At 44.3% G+C, this 16989-nt stretch overlaps 1 protein-coding gene across 5 annotated transcripts in view; it reads right to left on the bottom strand.

Annotated features, from left to right (window-relative positions):
• Nucleotides 1-3402: 3402 nt before the first annotated feature.
• Dnajc5 (DnaJ heat shock protein family (Hsp40) member C5) overlaps nt 3403-16989 on the bottom strand; it is a 33948-nt gene continuing 20361 nt past the window's right edge. For 2 of the 5 annotated variants that reach the window (XM_008762544.4, XM_008762545.4), the window contains 4 exons: nt 9737-9854; nt 8599-8812; nt 7409-7580; nt 3403-6976 (listed from right to left, as the gene is read on the bottom strand). In XM_008762544.4, the coding sequence (XP_008760766.1) occupies nt 6873-6976; nt 7409-7580; nt 8599-8812; nt 9737-9843 (597 nt within the window). In that variant the 5' untranslated portion in view covers nt 9844-9854 and the 3' untranslated portion in view covers nt 3403-6872. Of the gene's footprint in view, nt 6977-7249; nt 7325-7408; nt 7581-8598; nt 8813-9736; nt 9855-16989 lie in introns of all 5 variants that reach the window. The other 3 variants (XR_352967.5, XR_352968.5, NM_024161.3) reach the window with 3 other exon arrangements.

Raw genomic sequence — 16989 nt, 5'->3', positions numbered from 1 at the left:
AAAGGTATACACCATGTACAGCTTTTTCAAAACAAGGATTAGTTTCACAGGACTATACAGCAAGGCCTTGTCTCAAAAACAAACAAACAAAAAAAAAAAAACAAAAAAACAAGCACACACTGGCTTCAACTAAATAGGCTTTCAAGAGTTTTCTTGGACTGGAAATATAGCTCGATGGCTAAGTTCCTGCCTAGGATGTATGAGGCTCTAAGTTCAATTTCTAGTACTCCCCTAACAAAAGTCAGGGGAGGGAGGAAAATAAATGTCTAGCCCCATGTTAAGATGAAGCATAAGAGGATGAAGAAACGGATCATCAGTTAAGGCACTGGCTGCTTTTCCAGAGACCAGGGTTTGATTACAGCATCTATCCAGTAGTTCACAACCATTTTTTAACTTCAGTCTCAGAACCATCTCCTCCAGCCTCCACAGGCACTGTAGTTATGCAGTATACATATGCATACAAGCAAAACATGCATACACATACAAAGTAAAAGACAAGCTAGGTAGTGGTTGTGCACACCTTTAATCCCAGCATTCAAGAGGTAGAGGCAGGCAGATATTTGAGTTGGAGGTCAGCGTGGTATACAGAGCAAGTTCCAGGCCAGCCAGGGGTACAGAATGAGGCAGCAAGGAAGGGCGGAAGAAAGAAAAAGAATGATCAAGGACACAAATGTTCTATCCATCAGACAAGGAGGGACCTGGTCAGATTTGAGGGACTTCATGGTCAAGGTTTCTTCTTTCACTCTAAAGATTTACTCATAAGTACACTGTAGCTGTCTTCAGACACACCAGAAAAGGGCATCAGATCTCATTACAGATGGTTGTAAGCCACCATGTGGTTGCTGGGATTTGAACTCAGGACCTCTGGAAGCTCTTAACCACTGAGCAATCTCTCCAGCCTAGTGTTTGGGGGCTCAGTCTCAGGTTGGTACTGCTGTAACCAGGTACCATGTTCTAGCCCTAATGTCTTAAAAAATGGCACCCTAGGGACACAAGGATTTTTTAGTAGCCCAGGACTGAGTCCTCATCACAGTAGTGAGGGAAACACAGACACCAAACACGAGAATTTGAATTGACTATCCTATGCTATACCTGCTTACTCTGCCACCAGGTGTGCATGCATGAGTATGTACACAGTAACTCACAAATTCCTCTGAAGACCATGACATCTGAAGGGCCACATGGTTAAGACACAGCAGGATGGATCCTACCAAGAAATGCTGGAGCATAGATGAACTGGGCCAATAACAGCTAGGAGCTGTTCTTATACCAGTCATAACTACACACCCAGGAAGACTATATAGACCACATCTCTCAGAAATATAAATGGTCAGGACAAAAGGTAGAGATAAAGCTACCTAGTCAGGACCAATAGGGTCTATCCCTGTCTAAGAGCTGAGCTATCTAGATGTCCTCTACACTACACATTTCTCTCAAGCTTCTAATTCAGAACAGAAGCCTGTTACATGGTCATGGTCTCACTCTCAGAATCAACAAGTGACACATATGCCAGAACCAGTTTTATGTAGCCCCCAACATATGCTGCCCCAGATCTTGTTCACACTGCACTGGAAACGGGGCCAGCCCAAATACTCACTACGAAAGTTTGAGCATGTATGTATGAGGAACAGAAGGGAAGCTTCTAGAAGCTACGAGTAGGAGCTAGAGATGTGTCAAGCCAGGTAGATGAAGAAATAGCAGAACTAGTAGTCATAATCCAGTGGTTTGGTTTGGCCATTAAGACTGGAGGGCGGGGTTGGGGATTTAGCTCAGTGGTAGAGCGCTTGCCTAGCAAGTGCAAGGCCCTGGGTTCGGTCCCCAGCTCCGGGAAAAAAAAAAGAAAAAAAAAAAAAAAAGACTGGAGGGCATGGGGAGGGGAACACTCATATAGAAGGGGAGAGGGAGGGGTTAGGGGGATGTTGGCCCGGAAACCGGGAAAGGGAACAACAATCGAAATGTAAATAAGAAATACTCAAGTTAATAAAAAAAAGAAAAAAATGGCTTAAGGGGAAATCTTCACCTTCTGCCTCTTCTACCGTGTAAGGATAAAGGTTTTGTTCACTCAGGAGGAAGCAGATTTAAGGTGTCATCCTGAAAGCAACGAGTAGCTCCATCTAGACACTGACCTAGAGCAGCCTTCAGCCTGTCCTTTTGTCATCCAGAACAGTGAGAAGTGAAATTCTATTTATAAATACAGGGGTTGAGAATTTTGTTACAGGCACACAAATGGATTAGGGTATACATGCAGCATGAATTACACTTTAATTTCGAAAAAAAAAAAAAAAAAAAAAAAGACTGGAGGGCACGGGTATATAGTATTACCTGCTCTGGAATAAAAAGCCAGAGCTGTGAGGCAAGAATTCAACCACTAGGGGGCCAGACGCACCATGAGGACTCCAGAAACCCCTGACTGCCCTTGCCTTAGACTGCTTAACAGGTCTGTCCATGTCCCGCCTCTGCCAAGGTCTATGTAAACTTGGCTGTCCTGGAACTTGCTATGTAGACCAGCAGACCGGGCTGGCCTACAAGTCACAAAAGTCCACTTGCCTTAGCAGGGATTAAAGGTGCAAGGGGCTAACGGGTGCTTTCCATCATTCTAGTCATGAGATTCAGAAATGAGGTATCAGAACTGAGAGGGGCGCTTACAGCTCAACCAGGAAATGAGGGTCAGTCCAAAAGGGACCCAGCAGGGGCCAACATCAGGTGCTATTTCAGTGCCAAATTCACAAACAGTATTTGGTGGGAAATCACTAATAAGACACTTATCTGGTCTGCAGTGAAAACATTTATTATACAACAGCTATCTTTATTTTAGGTCAACATTTAGACAGGTCACCATGCGGAACCACCATAGTTTTCAACCTGAACTGACAGCAGCTTTGTACCCTGCTGTGCACAAGACTTTAGCAGTGGGTAAAATCAGCACAGGCTTTACATGCACTTGCATTTAGCTCTTATCTCTCTGTAAGTGAAAATTTCTTTCCCCAACTTAGTATTGAGACACTTTCCTAGAAATCATACCAAAAGCACATCCTATGGGGGCACTTGATCCAGGTCCTTCCTTGGTGGCAGAGATCCTAACCAGGCTATCCTTTACATGCATCTAGATGACTGGTTTTTTTAATCTGGTACTTATAAAACTGGTCCAAGTTTTCAAGAGAAGAGTTTCTAGTCATGTCCTAGACCCTCACATCCTTGAAGTTCAGGTGATCCTTGCATGGTTTCCAGGGATCTATTTGGTAGATGGTCATCCTTCTAGCCACATACATATCTGAAGCCCATGCTGGCCAGGGGTTATGCATTCAGGTCTATGTATCTGTGTACACAATAAACTCAGGGTTTCCTTTTGTGTTTTGCTGGGAGACCCTACCCCTGCCCAACACTTCAAGAAACCACAGGCTGTTTTGGAGCTGACTTTTATTGTACTTGTTGCTTTACCACCAAACAGAGGCATGACAGGCCTGCTGTGTGATATATACATATACACATATGTACACACACTGACACACACCACAGCCCACACTCACAGCATGTGACAACACACACTGAGCTTGTGAGGACAGTAAAGATGTAGATTTTGCCACTTCCATAGGAGGATAATTCAACCAAAATAAAAAGGAACAGGCCAGTGCTGGGACACATGGGTTCACAGCTCAAACACTGGAAAAAGAGTAAGATCAGTCACGGTTTACACTGTTCACAGCTGTCCCTCAATAAAAGGTGTACTGAAGGCCAGAGGAGGATGCTCATGGCCTACCAGCTCTCTGTACCACAGCACCTACACCCTCCAGGGAGAGCTTGAATGATTAAGTCACTATCGCTGGAGACTGCCAGCTCCAACACTGGCAGCTCTGTTGCACAAGGTTCATCTGTAATAAAAGCCATGGGTCAGCAGGACAATGGGTAGGATAGATATTAAATCTTGACATCCGAGAAGAGACTGGCTTTAGGACTCAGGAACAAATCCAGCAGCTAATCTAACCACAGTAAGCACTGGTATCCTTCTTTGTGTGTAGTCCTGGCTGTCATGGAACTAGTTCTGTAGACCAGGCTCACAGAGAGCTGCCTGCCTCTGCCTCCCAAGTGCTTGGATTAAAGACATTTGCCACTACCACTTATCCTGGCTTTTCCCCATTGGGTGCTGGCTGTGTTAACCAAACATTAGAAGGGCAGGAAAGGTCATAAACATTGCACAGAATTATCTAAAGTGATTTTAAAATACAGTCAAAAGGAAGACAAGAAAAGACATCATTGGGCACAAACAAAAGTCTACACTGCAGCAGCCTTGGTAGATGGGCCTCCAGGGTCCCTCCTAACTACTTTCTCTGGTCCTGAAGGGGTATCCACTGCACAGGATGAACTTCCATGCAGACTCCAGCACTCCCTTGCCAACACACTACAGTGCCATCTACATTGCCGACTAGTATAAAAGTTAGGGGAGTGTGTGTGTCTATATATATTTAATATTTATATTTGGACAGGAATAGTCAGGCCAATCTGAGACTCACCAGTTCTTAGCTTAGGGCAAATGAAATCAAGGGGGCCTTAGGTGAACATGGTAAAACCCTGCAACAGAGTCTGCACGGGGACAGGTCAGAAAATCCACTGGCCGTGACAATCACTATCATCACCGTGAAACTGTTGTACATATGGAGGGTTTCAAGTTTAACATGATTTATTTAGCTTTACGAATTCCACAAGACACTTGTTCAAAACTTGTGTGCTCTCACCCTAACAGCAGCACAAGTCCCAGCTCAGGACCCGGCTAAGATGTGAGGAAAAGGGCCACAGAGCTACATGCAGGAGGGATATGCTACAGATCGTAACTTATCATCTACAACTCTGGACCTGGTTTCTGGTCATCGTGGGAGAAGGGCACCAAGACTAGTGTACTGGGACCAGCACCCCAGATTGCCAGTGACTTCTCTTCTTCCTTTGTTCCAAATATGGGCCAAGCAATAGATTTCTCATTCTTCATTTAGGTTGTTTTAGTTGAGTCAGGGTCTTACTGTGTAAGTCCAGATTGGTCTACAAGTCAACATCCTCTTACCTCAGCCGCACTAGTGCTGGGGCTACAGGCATGTTTCCCCTCCACCCAGACAAAGGCCTGATGTATTCAAAGGATCTTTGACTGAGTATGTTAGTGACTATCCCTAAAATCCTTTAAAGAACAAAACTAACAAATCCATGGAAGGACCTTGAAACCAGCTTCTGGCTCATGTAGTTCTGGTGTAGGGTCGACTGGGAACCCTGGCATCAGTGTCTCCCAGGACCTAGATGGTTTCCCTCAATCACTGCCATGTTTGTCCTCACAATGCTGCCTCTTCTTGTAACTTCCTGACAACCTGATCTGGTCCCTGAAGGCCCTGATGAGCTGGGGCCAGGAGGTGGACGGGGTGGGCTTCAGAAACACATGGTGGTTTGTCTGGGCCACTGAGCCACCACATGAGCCTTCTCCTTCTTCATCGGTACTGGAAATGCAGATGGGCAGCAGCAGCCAACGGGAGGGTTCTGGAGGAACCTGGCATTGAAGTCTGGTGCAACTAGCCAACTAACTGTAAGAGGGTAGGATAGCTCCAAATCCCTGGTAACCACATTTTCCAACTCCACCCACCATGGTACCCTGGAACCAAGACTGGAATACTGACTGGAGAGAGGTTCACAAAGGACTTCTGTGGCTTGGAGCTGGCCTCCTAGGGTGAGTGACTGCTATCACAGCTTCCCAAGAAGCCAACCCTTCTGAGCCAGGAGCACCAGGGCCCAGCCACCTGCTCCAGGAACCCAACACTCCAGCTCTGCCAGAGGCATTGATGATGACAGGTGGAAGCGAAGGTGAGCAGGGTGGATGGAGCACTGGTAAGCACAGGGAGGAGGTTCTGGGTCCTGGGTACTCAAACTCTTGGAGCTACATACCACCCACAACTGGGCTCAGAGACTTTCTGACTATGACTAAGTGGCAGGTGCTGCCATTTGTGGTTCTTAAAAGTCCAAAAAAGATTAAAAGGTTGGCTTGAAGGAATGTGGAAGATGACCCAGGAATGAGGGAAGGAGGCTGTGGCCCCGTCAATCCAGCTTTTGACCTGGAAAGGTGCAGAACAGAGACAAATGATTTCCCACACACCACAGCAAGAGACATGCCTCCAATGATAGGATTTCAGTCCACAAGGCCAGGAGACCCAAGACAGTGACCTTACACAGAGTGTGCTCCCACTCTCAGAAGGGGCATACCTGCGCTCTCCACAGCAGATCTAACAGGAGAACTGTCAGGAGGCCGAGTGAGACGCTGCAGAGACCCTATGAAAGCTTCCCAATACGAACACCGTGCAAACGCCTGATGCTGGTGGTGCCTGGAAGATGGGGCCCAGTTCCCTCCTTTGCAGGTGAAATCAGAGCCCTGTCTGCAGCCTTGAGGATGAGATCAGAGCCACGGACTAGACCATATCACAGGACACAGAGGCCAACAAGGAGATGTAGCTCCAGGTGCTTACCTGACTCCTGTAAGCACAAGGAGACAGCTGAACCTTCACTGGACCCAAGTGGCTGAAAACCCGAAAAAGCACTACCATCCAGTTAATTCAGCCCAGCTGCAGCACGTCCACAACACAGACATTGAACATAACCCATACATGCTATTAAAAAAAGGATAAAACAGAAGAAGACCGTAGCTACACTGCTTTAAATACTGCATGCTACGCACTTCATGTATCAAGGATTGACAGATGGGTGGACTTAAGAGGAGGTGGGAGTGGCCCTGACCAGCCACAGCGGGTCAGGTTGACGGCTGCCTTCCCATCTCAGTGACTACAGTTCATGATTCTAAGGTTGCAGTGGCCAGATGCTGATTCATCCTCTAATCACAGCCTCTCCTGAATTTAGTTGAACCCGTCGGTGTGATAGCTGGGGTGGGAGTCAGCTGTCAGCTGGGTGGTCTCTGTGGCGGATGCTGGCTGTATGACGATCGGTGTGTCTGTAGCCTCTGAAAAGTAAGCAGACAATCTCATCGCACAAGGGCAGCAGCGGTGTTGTGTGCCCATCGACACGGTCCTTGCATCACACCATTCGGCCACCTGGACAGACACTCCGGGGAGAGGCTACTTGCTGACCTCCACCCAACACACTTTTCCTCAGAGGTCTCAGGTAACACCAGCCCCCGGCCCTCCCCACCTGCCTGCTTCCCACCCCACCTTTGGTCCCTCAGATCTACAGCTACCAGTTCATGGGCAGGAACAGCTCCCTGCACCTGCTTTACCTCAAGTGTCCACGTTCACACCTCAACAGTCCCAGATGCCACCACAAACACTCTCGGCACAGTGTCAGTGCCCTCCTGTTTGACAAGACAGTTGACACTGTTCAGGGCCAGTGCTGGCTCCACCCCACACACTCACAAGGCCCTGGGCTGGGCACTCACCCCTCTCATCAGACTGCAGCTGTGCCTCCAAGTCTTCAGGGGATACGTAGAATTCTGTCTCTTCACCCTCAGGTGCCTTGGGCTTGCACTTCCCACAGCAGCAGTTAAAGCAACAGCATAAACAGCAGCAGCAGTAGCAGCAGGTGAGGAGGCCACAGACGACGAACAGCGCCTGGGAGAGAGAATACTGACTGGCACTATGTGTCCTCAAGGGCCCACAGGCCACACCACAAGACCCTCTCTGGAGAAGACAGGTCAAGAACTACAGTGTATCTTTCAGGAAAAAGCTGGAGACAAGAGACAACTTGCAGGGTGAAAAACGGGAGAACCAGAAGTAATAAAAAGTATTTTTTTTTCTTTTTTTTTTTTTGGAGCTGGGGACCAAACCCAGGGCCTTGCGCTTGCTAGGCAAGCGCTCTACCACTGAGCTAAACCACCAACTCCAAAAAGAAATTTGTAAAGATGAGATTGAGCACAGCCATGAGGTTCTACTGGGTCTGGCTACCTCTCTGGAACCAGAAAAGTGTAACTTTCCTGTTTCTCTTCTATTTCTTTTTTACTCAAACATCGGTCAGAGCCTAAGTATGCTTCCTCCTTTGAAGTCTAAAGTATGGTACTTTGGGCTTCTTTTCTCTTTCTCTGAAGCCTCATTCCCAGTGCAGCTGACTTTCCACGCCGAAATCAAATGGCGTGGTTCTCTCCTTTAGTCTCCACTTACAAATATCTCTAATGGACTTCTCTCTAAAACTACAGAGACTGAGGACTAACCAGTAAAAGCCCCAAATCACAAAATCAGGCTACCTATACCTAAGAACTAGAGGACAATTTACTCTTTGTATAAGGCTGACAGATGGGGGAAGCATGAAGGGCTATTAAATAAAATAATGATGTCAAGAGTTTCTAAAGTCAGATTTTAAGTTTCCCATGCTAACAAAAAGCCTGCCCACCTCTATCTCAATCTTTTTAATAAGTTGGTACCATGCATCAGAGACAGTCATGTTGATGCAAACAGTTCTGCTTCATGTATGCTGTGTGCTGTGCTTGCCATGAAAGGTCAGTGTAATGGCTGTAGAACACAGAGAAGACAGTCCCAGGCAAGAAACCGTGGCAAGGGATTGAAGGAACAGGTCTTTCAACATCTTAGTCCCCCATGAACTAGAACTTTCAGTGCCTTCAATGTGGCAGCTCACCTTGGCCCACCAGCTGGAGAGTACGAAGTAGGTGTTGACATTCTCCTCCCCAAATTGCTCAGCCACATAGAGCCCCAGCGAGCCATACTTGTCATAAATGTTTCTTTTCGTGGCGTCTGTCAGGATTGCGTGGGCGTTGTTAATCTCCTTAAACTTGTCTGCAGCCTCTGGGTTATCAGGGTTCTTGTCAGGGTGATATTTCAGGGCCAGCTTCCTGTAACCAAAATCATTTCCTGGCTCTACCTTGGTCTTACATTTCTCATTCGTCCACCAGAGTGCAGGGGAAGAGATACTCACCCATTAGCATCTCACTTGTCAACTTCCCAGAGACCTGGCTCATCAGAGCAAAAGCAGTCTCTGTAATTGCTTTAGGAATTATAATCCTTTCTAGTAGGAAACACCCACAGAGGTGAGTCCTGAGGTACTAAGTAAGGGTAGGGCACAACTTATAGCACTCACTCCTGCCAATACCTGGTGTTCGGGCAAGCATGATAACTGTACATTTGAAAATAAGGTGATGGCAGAAAAAAGTATAATACTGATAATTTAGAACAACACAAGTAGAGGATCCCAGAAGTATCTGAAGTGAAAATGCCACACCCCCTTTCTGGATTACTGTATGACATCACACCTAAGAGATACATTCTTCAAGTCCGGTCAAACAGCAATGACTAGACTAAAAAAGACCCCATCACTGTATTAAAATACAGCATTTAGCACTTTAAAAGCTCTGTCTATGCCCAGGGTTTGAATTTTGACCCTGTGGTCTGGAGAGAATTGGCAATATCTTTTAAGTGTGTTTACTTTTTGCTGCTAGAGAACATCAGTGTAACAGTTTTGCTGTTTGAGAAAGGGTCTCTCTACACAGTCCTGGCTGTTCTAGAATTCACTACTTAGACCAGGCTGGCCTCACTCACAGATATCCTTCTGTCTCTGCATCCCAAATGCTAGGATTAAAGGCATTCGTCACCATGCATGGCCAGTATAACAGTTTTAAGTCTGAGGATTAAATTATGAACGTAAAGATACAATTTAACTGTTAAAGAGTCTGCCAAGAAAAATGTATGCCACGGTTCTTGTTAAATTATACAAGACGCTACATGAGGGTCTGTGTTCTTCCAGGTTAACAGCAGCTTACCGATAGGACTTTTTAATGTCATCTGAGGTTGCATTCTTGTCCAGTCCAAGAACATGGTATAACGATTCCCCGGAAGTAGAGAGTGAGCGCTGCCTCTGGTCAGCCATGTTAGGTTAGTCTACAAGAGAAGATAAAGCAAAATATGGAGAAAAATGACAAAAACTGGGCCTGCAAGACATGATAAGGCCACTGCTGTCATGTCTGACAAGTTAACTCAACTCCCAAAACTTATATGGTAGAAGAGAAGAAGTAACTCCTAAAAGTTATCCCGAGTTCCTCGAGTGTGCTGTGGTATGTGTCCCTTTCCCAGCCCCACAAGTAAATACATGGAGGCTGGTATCTATACTACATATGAAATGTTGCAACTATTTAAACAGAGTTCAGAGAACTGAAGATATGTTAAAGTTTAAAGACAAAAAGCAAGACATTATGCTGGATGTGGTGGTATATGCCTATAATCCCAGCTATGTGAGAGGCTGAGGCAAAAGGATCTGGAGTTAGAGACCAACCTTACACTCACGTCTCCAAACAAACAAACAAACAAACAAACAAATGAACAAACAAACAAACAAAAAATTCCATCTTAGAAAACACACACACAAAAAACTCCTTGGAAATAATAAAACATGAACAAAATGAATCAATCATGATGAAAACATTTCATGAGGTTTTCAGAAGCCCTTTAGCAGCTGCCAAAGAAACCCTGAAACCCACAGCACACATTTAGAAGGTACTTGGGCATTTCTATTTTCACTAAGCACTTATTTAGCTAGAGTTACACATGGTTGTTAGCCACTCAACATAGACGCTGGGAACCCAACTTGGGTCCTCTCTGCAAGAGCAGTACCAATAATTACTGAGCCTTTTCTGAACCTCATCTATCTTTTAATAGAATCTTTTATTTGAAACCTTCAAAGTATCTTTTCTGAGGCACCAAATTGAGGCTACTGTAATCCCTGAAACCATGCTAACAGCTATAATAATCTGGCACAGACCCACGCAGGCCCTGTGCTTGCTATTTCAGTCTGTGAGCCCACGTGAGTCTGCTTAGCTGATTCAGTCCACCATGTTCTCTTGGTTTCCTCCAGCCCCTGACTCCTACAAGTCTTTCCTCCCTTTCTTCCTCAGAGTTGCCTCATCTCTGAGGAAGGGACCCAATGGAGACCTCCAATCCAGACTCTCTCACTGCATAATGTGGGTCTCTGCACTCACTCTGTCTATAATGACTAGATAAGGCATCAATCTAAGAGTATAGCAGAATGTCATTATCAATCATTTCATCTGCACCTCCCCCACAAACACAAGCAAATAAAAAGCAAACATTTATGTATGCATTCATTCATTCATTCACTAAGTTTATTTGAAACAGGGTTTCTCTGTGCAGTCCTTGCAGCCCTAGACTGCCTTTGTAGACCAGGTTGGCCTCAAACTCAAGAGATTCACCTGCCTATCTCTGCCTCCTAAGTGTTGGGATTAAAGATATGTGCCACCACCTGGCTTAAATAAATAAATAAAGTTTAAAGGAAGATGGCTCAGTAGTTAAAGAATGTTTACTACTCTTCTGGAGGACCCATGTACAATTCCTACCATTCACACTGGGTGGCTCACAGCTGCCTAACTCGAGGTGGCCTCTCAGGACACCTGTACACACAGAGCACATATTTACACAGAGATATGTACATAAATAAAAATGTAAGAGACTGTGGATTTAGCTTAATGGTAGACTATTATTAGCCTAGCACATATTCAATCTCCAGTGCTGCAAAACCAACCAACCAAGCCACTGAAACTACACAACAACCACGTATGGCTCGTTCCTACTCAACACCGTTATCCAGAGTAACTGGACAGTTGAAAGAAATAAAGTTTATAAAACAGAAAAGGAGAAACGAAAGTTGTCCCTGTTTGCAGATTTAAATCAAGAATTGGTCCTCTCCCCACTTTCCATGTGGACCCTAAAATCAGAGTAAAAATGGCCACCAGGCTTGGTGGCAAATGTCTTTGCTCACTGAGCCATCTAGCTGGCTTCAACATAATCTTATCTTTAAATTATTATTATTATTGTTGTTGTTGTTGTTGCTGTTGTTTTTCAAGACAGGATTTCTCTGTGTATCCCGGGATTTCCTTGGTAGACCAAACTGACCTGGAACTCAGATCTGCCTGCCTCTGACTCCTGAGTGCTGGGATTAAAGGCATGTGCCACCACTGGCTAGCTCATAATTTTATATATAGAAAAATTAAAATTAGACACAAAGTCTACATTAATAAAAAATCAGTGGCGGGCTGGAGAGATGGCTCAGCGGTTAAGAGCACCTGACTGCTCTTCCAGAGGTCCTGAGTTCAATTCCCAGCAACCACATGGTGGCTCACAACCATCTGTAAAGAGATCCGATGCCCTCTTCTGGTGTATCTGAAGACAGCTACAGTGTACTTATATATAATAAATGAATAAATAAATCTTAAAAAAAAAAATCAGTGGCACTCCTATACATTAATAACAAATTTGGTAAGGTAGTTAAAAAAAAATCTAGTACAAAGTCTTAGGTTCAATTCCCAGAAAAAAGGGGTTGGGGGGTTGGCGGAAGAAAACCAAAAAAACCCCCCAAAACCTAGGAACAAATCAAACCAAGAATGTACATGATCTCTGTAATGAAAATGATAAAACATCATCACAGAAGAAACTAAAGAGAATACACACACGAACACAGAAAAACGTCAGGCTCATCGATTGGAAAGATTCCAATCTCAAAAGCAGTCATCACAGAAATAGAAAAAATGCAATTCTAAATTCACAGAATCACAGAAGACCCTGAATAGCCAAAGCAACTCGAACAGAAAGACCAAACCTACAGGTCTCCCACTGTCCAACCACAAGACAAGCTACAAGTCAGATGACGGTGGCCATGCACAACGTCCATGAGGAGCCTCAGTTTGAGGCCAGCCTGGTCTGTAAAGAGAAACACTGTGTCCGAAAACCAACAACCAAAGCAAAAGAAAAACCACAAAGCTAAGGCAACCAAAATAGAAACATACTGGCTTATATAAAAGTCAATACAGAGAACCAGGAACAAATAGAGAACAGAAATAAATCTATACATCATACTGGCTTTGACAAAAGAAAAGTTTACTTTGGTTTATTTCAAGGGATACAAATTATGACCAGGAAGGCACGGCGGTGGGTCACACACTGTAGTGAGGAAGCAGAAGAAAAATGCCGATGCCCAGTTTTCTCCTTTTCAGTGTGAGACCCCTTCTATAAATCAAACCTTTCAGCAAAAACCCTCAAAGATATATCCAGAAGTACGTTTCCATTGTGATTCTAAATCCAGAAAGCTGTCAATGCAGTTTAATCACCGGAGTTGTAAAAAAAAAAAAAAAAACATACCAGAGGATTAGCGGTCTTCAAAAAAAAAAAAAAAAAACAAAAAAAACAACTGTGCTAGGAAAACTGGATGTTAATATATACAAGAGTCACTATTTTCAAAATCCTTAAACCCACATTTTCACATCATATACAACCATCAACTCAAAATCAATGAAACCTAAATATAAGACCTATAATTATAGGAACTACTAGAAGGCTTGGAAATGATGGCTCAATGAGTGAAGTGATTGCTATACAACATGAGGACCTGCCCTGAGATCTTCAGCAACCATATAAAAATTATCTCAGCTGCACACAACCCAGCACTGGGAGGTGAACAGAGATGGACCCTAGCACCTCACCCAGCAGCCAGTCTAGCCAAACAGCAACTCCAAAAAGAGACTAATTTCTCAGGAGTTGAAGAGGTTTTTGTAACCCCATAGCAGGAATAACAATATTGGGCTGGAGAGATGGCTCAGCGGTTAAGAGCACTGCTCTTCCAGAGGTCCTGAGTTCAATTCCCAGCAACCACATGGTGGCTCACAACTATCTGTAATGAGATCTGATGCCCTCTTCTGGTGTGTCTGAAGACAGCTACAGTGTACTTATATATAATAAATGAATCTTAAAATAAAAAAAAAGAATAACAATATCAACCAACCAGATGTCCCCTCTCCCCAAGAGCTCCCAAAGACTAAACCAACCAACCAATGAGTAAACATGGAGGACCCCCGGCTCCAGCTGCATATGTAGCAGAGGATGGCATTGTCTGGCATCAATAGGAGAAGCCTTTGGTCCTGTCAAGGCTTGTCTCCCCAGGGGAATGCCAGGGCATGAGATGGGAGTGGGTGGGTGGGAGTGAGAACATCTTCATAGAAGCAGGGGAAAAGGAATGGGCGGGGGGGGGGAGGAGATAACATTTGAAATGTAAATACATAAAATCCAATAGAAATGCAAAACAAACAACAAAAAAGAGAGACTAATTCTCAAAAAAAATGAGGTGGAGAACAAATGAAGAAGACATCCCAGCACCAACCTTTGGTCTCTATACATGTTTCTGCAAAGAATATGTGCATACACAGCTGCTATAAGAAAACACGACAGGCGGTGGTGGTGCACACCTTAAATCCCAGCACTGGGGAGTGGGGTGGGGGTGCCACAGAGGATCTGAACTCAAGATCAGTCTGGTTTACAGAGTGAGTTCCAGAACAGCCAGGGCTACAGAGAAACCCTGTCTTAGAAAAGAAAAAAGAAAAAGAAAACACATGTGGAAACCCTTTTAGGCAACAGTAATATAGACAATGTTTTTCTGATCAAACACACACACACAAAAAAAGAGCCAAGTGTGCTGGCACATGCTCTGATCCCACCACTCATGCGGCAGAGTCAGGGAGAGGTGGAGTCAATGACACAGACAGCGCTTTCCAAGGCAGCCAGGATGACACACACACAGTGAGATTCTGTCTCAAAAGCAAACAAAACAGATGTTTACCAAATTAAGCTATATGCAACAAAGGAAACAATCAACGAAGAGAATACTTACAGAATGCAGAAAATGGGCTGGGGATTTAGCTCAGTGGTAGAGCGCTTACCTAGGAAGCGCAAGGCCCTGGGTTCGGTCCCCAGCTCCGAAAAAAAGAACCAAAAAAAAAAAAAAAAAAAGAAAGAAAAAGAATGCAGAAAATATCTGCAAATTATTCAAACAAAGAATATAGCTGGTGGGTACCTTTAACTCTAGCACTTGAGGCAGAGGCAGGCAGATATTTCTGAATCCAGGCCAGCCTGTTCTATGTTGTGAGTTCTAGGCCAACCAGAACTATGTAGGGATACTGTCTCAAAAAATCAACCCCCACATCTAGAAAAAACAAAAAGCCCAAAACAGAAAAGGAACTCAAGTAACTAAACAGCAAAAATTGATCTGAATAGATTTTTTTATTTATGTATTTTGAAACAGGGTCTCACTACATAACCTGGGTGGCCTGAAACTTGCTTTGTGAACCCACCTTCTCCCACTTCCCCAAGTACTGGGATAAAAGTATTCACCACTGGTTTGAATAGATTTAGGACCTTTTACCTGTGTATGTGCATTTGTGCACACTTCTGAGTTCTTGAGTAGGAATTATAAACACTTATCAGCTTACTTTCTTACTTTTATGTAATAGCCTATAATGACTCATAGATTCTTACCCTGGACTTGAGCTTATGTAACTACACATCCCCTCATTTTCCAGATGGTGGAGCTTCAGTTATTAGCAGCTTCTGGGCCTTGACACATCACTGTTCTTTGAGTAGGTCCTAAATTCTGAGGGGAAAAAATTGAACCTAGAATTCTATTACTAACCAAGTGTCAGGCAAAGGCAGGAGCTGGAGAAAAGTACTGCCTTTGTCCCATATAAAACCATCATTTGAGTAAGTACTTCAAGAAAACGAGGAAAGAAATCAAGACCAAAAGACACAACAGCCTAGGAGTGAGGCGTATGAACCTGCTACAGGAAACTGGAGGCTGACAAGAGTCAACTCACCTGCCACGGCACGAAACCACACTTCACAGGGCTAAATCTTTAGTACCACAAACAAAGAACATAAAAATAGGAGTGAGTGATGTAAGGATACTATACTCACCATGAATGAGAATTCTCAACAACAAAACTACAATGTAAAAAATTAGTAACTACGTGGAAATGCTACCGACACAAGTTGGACATCTGAAACTCATCAGACTTCACTTCACAGCAGGATGCAGGCCACAGAGCAGCCAAAGAAACAAACACCCGACCCCCCAGGGTCTGAAGAGAATAATCAGTGTGAAGAACAGAAAGGAAAAAAGAGTTTTAAAACTGAAGCAGGGCATATAAAACTGGCACCTGAAACCAATGCAAAAGGAGGAATATTGGCCTGGGCGAGGCATAGACGTTGTTTTAAAACAAAACATAAGTAGAATAAATGAGGACAAAGCCTTGGTGCACAGCAAGACAACTAGAAAACCCAACATTAACATAACTGGAGTCCAAGAGAAAATAAGGCCAAAGGGACTTGGTTGAAAATAATGGCCCAGTAGGGAAACAGGCAGGTGGATCTCTGTGCTTTCAAGGGCAGCCTGGTCTACATAGTGGTACCAAGACAGCTGGGGATACAAAGATAAGAGCCTGCAGCTTTATTTTTATGGAGGAAGGTTTATTAGGGCTGATGGTTCCCGGCTACAGTCCATCATTGAGGACATAGGAGACAGCTGAGAGCCGTGAGTGTCTATGCTCAGCTCACTTTCTCCCCTTTAAGGTACAGGACAGGATCCCAGCCCAGAAAACGGCACCTCCCACTTTTAGAGTTCATACCCTCCCTCAAGTAAACTAATCAGTATAATCTCTCACAGGCATGCCCAGAAGCTAAATAATCCTTCACAGGTGTGCCTCAAGGCTCCTCCACAATGTCAGATTCTAAGACATAACAGCAGACTTACCATCTTTATCATTTCAATGATACGATACAGCAATGTTAGTCACAGACACACTGCTATACAACAGCTTTATTATAAATCCCTTTTACCCCAGGGCATTGTGTCCCAAACGTTTATAATCCCAGCACCGGAGAGGCAGAAGCAGACATATCTTTATGAGTTCCAGGCTAGCCAGGGATGTATAGTGATACCCTGTGGAAGGGAGGGAGGAGGGAAGGCAAAAGCACAACCATAAAGAGAGAGAGAGAGAGAGAGAGAGGGGAAAAAAAGAAAAATGAAATCTTAAACCTTTTTACATTTATCGATGATGCCCTTCCCCCTAGTTTTTCTTCAAGAAATCCTTCTAAAACAGCAGTTCTCAACCTGTGGATCTCAACTTTTTGGAATTCAACACTCTGGGCTCACCTAAGACTCAGAAAACACATACTCATACTA

The sequence above is a fragment of the Rattus norvegicus genome, chromosome 3 (assembly GCF_036323735.1).
Source record: "Rattus norvegicus strain BN/NHsdMcwi chromosome 3, GRCr8, whole genome shotgun sequence".
Classification (NCBI taxonomy): Eukaryota; Metazoa; Chordata; class Mammalia; order Rodentia; family Muridae; genus Rattus; species Rattus norvegicus.
Note: the sequence above shows the minus strand (reverse complement) of the source record. Positions and strands in the feature narration are given on the sequence as shown.